The 2,433-nt window shown below is 48.4% G+C and overlaps 1 protein-coding gene across 1 annotated transcript in view; it reads left to right on the top strand.

Annotated features, from left to right (window-relative positions):
- The window catches only part of LOC105272882 (uncharacterized), a 6,136-nt gene extending 3,884 nt beyond the window's left edge, over window positions 1–2,252 (top strand). The window contains exons 3-5 of the mRNA XM_011315114.1: window positions 523–1,698; window positions 1,749–1,812; window positions 1,855–2,252. Of these exons, the coding sequence (XP_011313416.1) occupies window positions 523–1,698; window positions 1,749–1,812; window positions 1,855–2,252 (1,638 nt within the window). The remainder of the gene's footprint in view (window positions 1–522; window positions 1,699–1,748; window positions 1,813–1,854) is intronic.
- The last annotated feature ends 181 nt before the right edge of the window (window positions 2,253–2,433 follow it).

Here is a 2,433-nt window from a genome sequence, read left to right as displayed (position 1 = left end):
ACTACTTTAAGGATTATCTTAGCGTCGCGAGCCTGGGGAAAACCAGGGAAGGTATCAGGTAGCTGTCTCCGAGAGGAGATTAGGTAGCAGGTAGCTAATTACGCGGGGATTATTAAGGGAGCTCTTCCCCGGATTATCTTTAGATAGCAGGTAGCTTTTCGCGAGGTTAACTAAGGTAGCAGGTAAGTTTTAGATGCGGATTTAACCAAGGTAGCAAGTAATTTTTATTAAATATTCGCGGTTCTCTCTCGCCCTGTCTCTAGGTAGTTACCCTACGGGAATACAGGTGACGGATTCGCCTGGAATTTCGTCACAGGATGTTCTCACATGGTTGAGAAGACATCGAATCGTCTTTGGCACAGACATCGTCAAGATGTTTCGACAAATCAACGTGCACGACGATGACGGGGACCTGCATCGTATTCTGTGGATAGATGAAACACAACGACTGGTGACCTTCAACTCACCACAGTCACATACGGGCAGAAATGTTCCCCATGGCTCTCGCTGCGAGTCCTGCAGCAGCTAGTCAACGACGAAGGTCAACGATTCCCAGCAGCAGTGCCACCGCTAACTAAAGGGCGTTACGTCGACGACATTTATGGTGGAGCTGACTCAGAGGAAGAAACAAAAGAAATGATAACTCAACTTCAACAAATCTGCCATGCAGGCGGATTTCCACTCCAGAAGTGGACGAGCAATCACCCAGAGATACTCGAGCAAGTCAACTTGTCAACGGGAACGGCAGGGCCAGTGCAATTCGAGGAGACAATAATAAAAACTCTCGGATTGCGTTGGCATCCATCGACGGACTCATTACACTACAAAGCAAAGACCTTCAACTCAACGAACTTCACCAAGAGAACACTGTTGTCGGAAATAGCTCAGATTTTCGACCCTCTTGGATTCATCACACCAGTCATAGTCCGAGGAAAAACATTAATCCAAGAACTCTGGTTGCTAAAATCAACATGGGATGATCAACTGCCACTTGAATACGTACGACGGTGGAAACAGTTCAGGGACGAACTCACGCAACTCGACCAGCTCTCCATCCCCAGATGGCTGAGCCTATCTCCAACGATCACCAACGTACAAATACATGCATTTGCAGACGCATCGACGGTTGCCATGGGGGCAGTCGTCTATTTACGAACTCAACGAAGCAACGAAACACCAACGGTCAACTTGGTTCGTGCGAAAACGAGAGTAGCACCACTGAAGAGAATGACGATTCCACTCCTAGAGCTCACCGTAGCTCTCCTGCTGACAAAAATAGTCAGCTGGACTCAACAAACGTTGGAACTCAACGCAGAGATATACCTCTGGTCTGATTCATCGGTCGCCTTGGCATGGATCAACAGCCATCCATCACGATGGAAGGAGTTCGTTCACAACAGAGTGACGAAAATTCAAGAAGAATTACCAACAGCTGTGTGGAGACATGTTGGCGGGATTTACAACCCCGCTGAATGTGCTTCACGTGGCATATCACCGACTCAACTCAACGAACATCATCTATGGTGGAACGGGCCTGACTGGCTCGCCAAACCGCCATCAGCCTGGCCACAAAACACAACCAACACTCCAACGGAGGTCTCACTTGAAGAGAGACCAGCATCGGCTCACCCAGTGGCTGTTGAAATTAGACAGCATTCATTGGCAGAGTTCGTCAACAGATACTCCACGTTGTCTAAGGTTCTACAAGTCACAGCAACGATAAATCGAGCAATCCAACGACTTCGCAGATAACCAACGTCAGACACGCCAGTGCTAACAACGAGAGAACTCAACGAAGCGAGGATCTTCTGGGTAAAGGTAACCCAAAAACAATATTTTGAATCTGTGTTGCAGAACCTCAACGAGAACACTCAACTTCCTCGACAACATCCACTGGCCAAACTGACGCCGAGAATAGACGACCAAGGAATTCTACGGTTGGGTGGACGACTGAAAAACTCACTGCTCGCTCCAGACGAAATTCACCCAGTGATATTGCCACGGAAGTCTCGGCTAACAACATTAATCATCAACGAAGCTCACCAGAAAACTCTACACGGAGGAGTGCAACTCACCATGGCCTACATCAGACAACGATACTGGATCGTTGGAGGCAGAAGATCAGTACAAGCATTCATGATACGCTGCTCTGTCTGCACCAGGTACAGGGCAACACGAGCACAACAGCTGATGGGTCAGCTCCCAACGCCGAGAGCAACACCTTCAAGACCATTCCTGCACACTGGAATTGATTATGCAGGACCTCTTCCAATTCTAAAGTGGAGGCCCAACGGACGCTCAACCATCAACTGTCCATATTGCTGTTTTTGTCTGTTTTAGCACGTCAGCCGTTCACCTAGAGCTGGTCAACAGACAAACAACGGACGCGTTCATTGCTGCCTACAAAAGATTCACTGGAAGGCGAGGCATTCC

The sequence above is a fragment of the Fopius arisanus genome, unplaced genomic scaffold, assembly GCF_000806365.1.
Source record: "Fopius arisanus strain USDA-PBARC FA_bdor unplaced genomic scaffold, ASM80636v1 scaffold00366, whole genome shotgun sequence".
Lineage (NCBI taxonomy): Eukaryota > Metazoa > Arthropoda > Insecta > Hymenoptera > Braconidae > Fopius > Fopius arisanus.
Note: the sequence above shows the minus strand (reverse complement) of the source record. Positions and strands in the feature narration are given on the sequence as shown.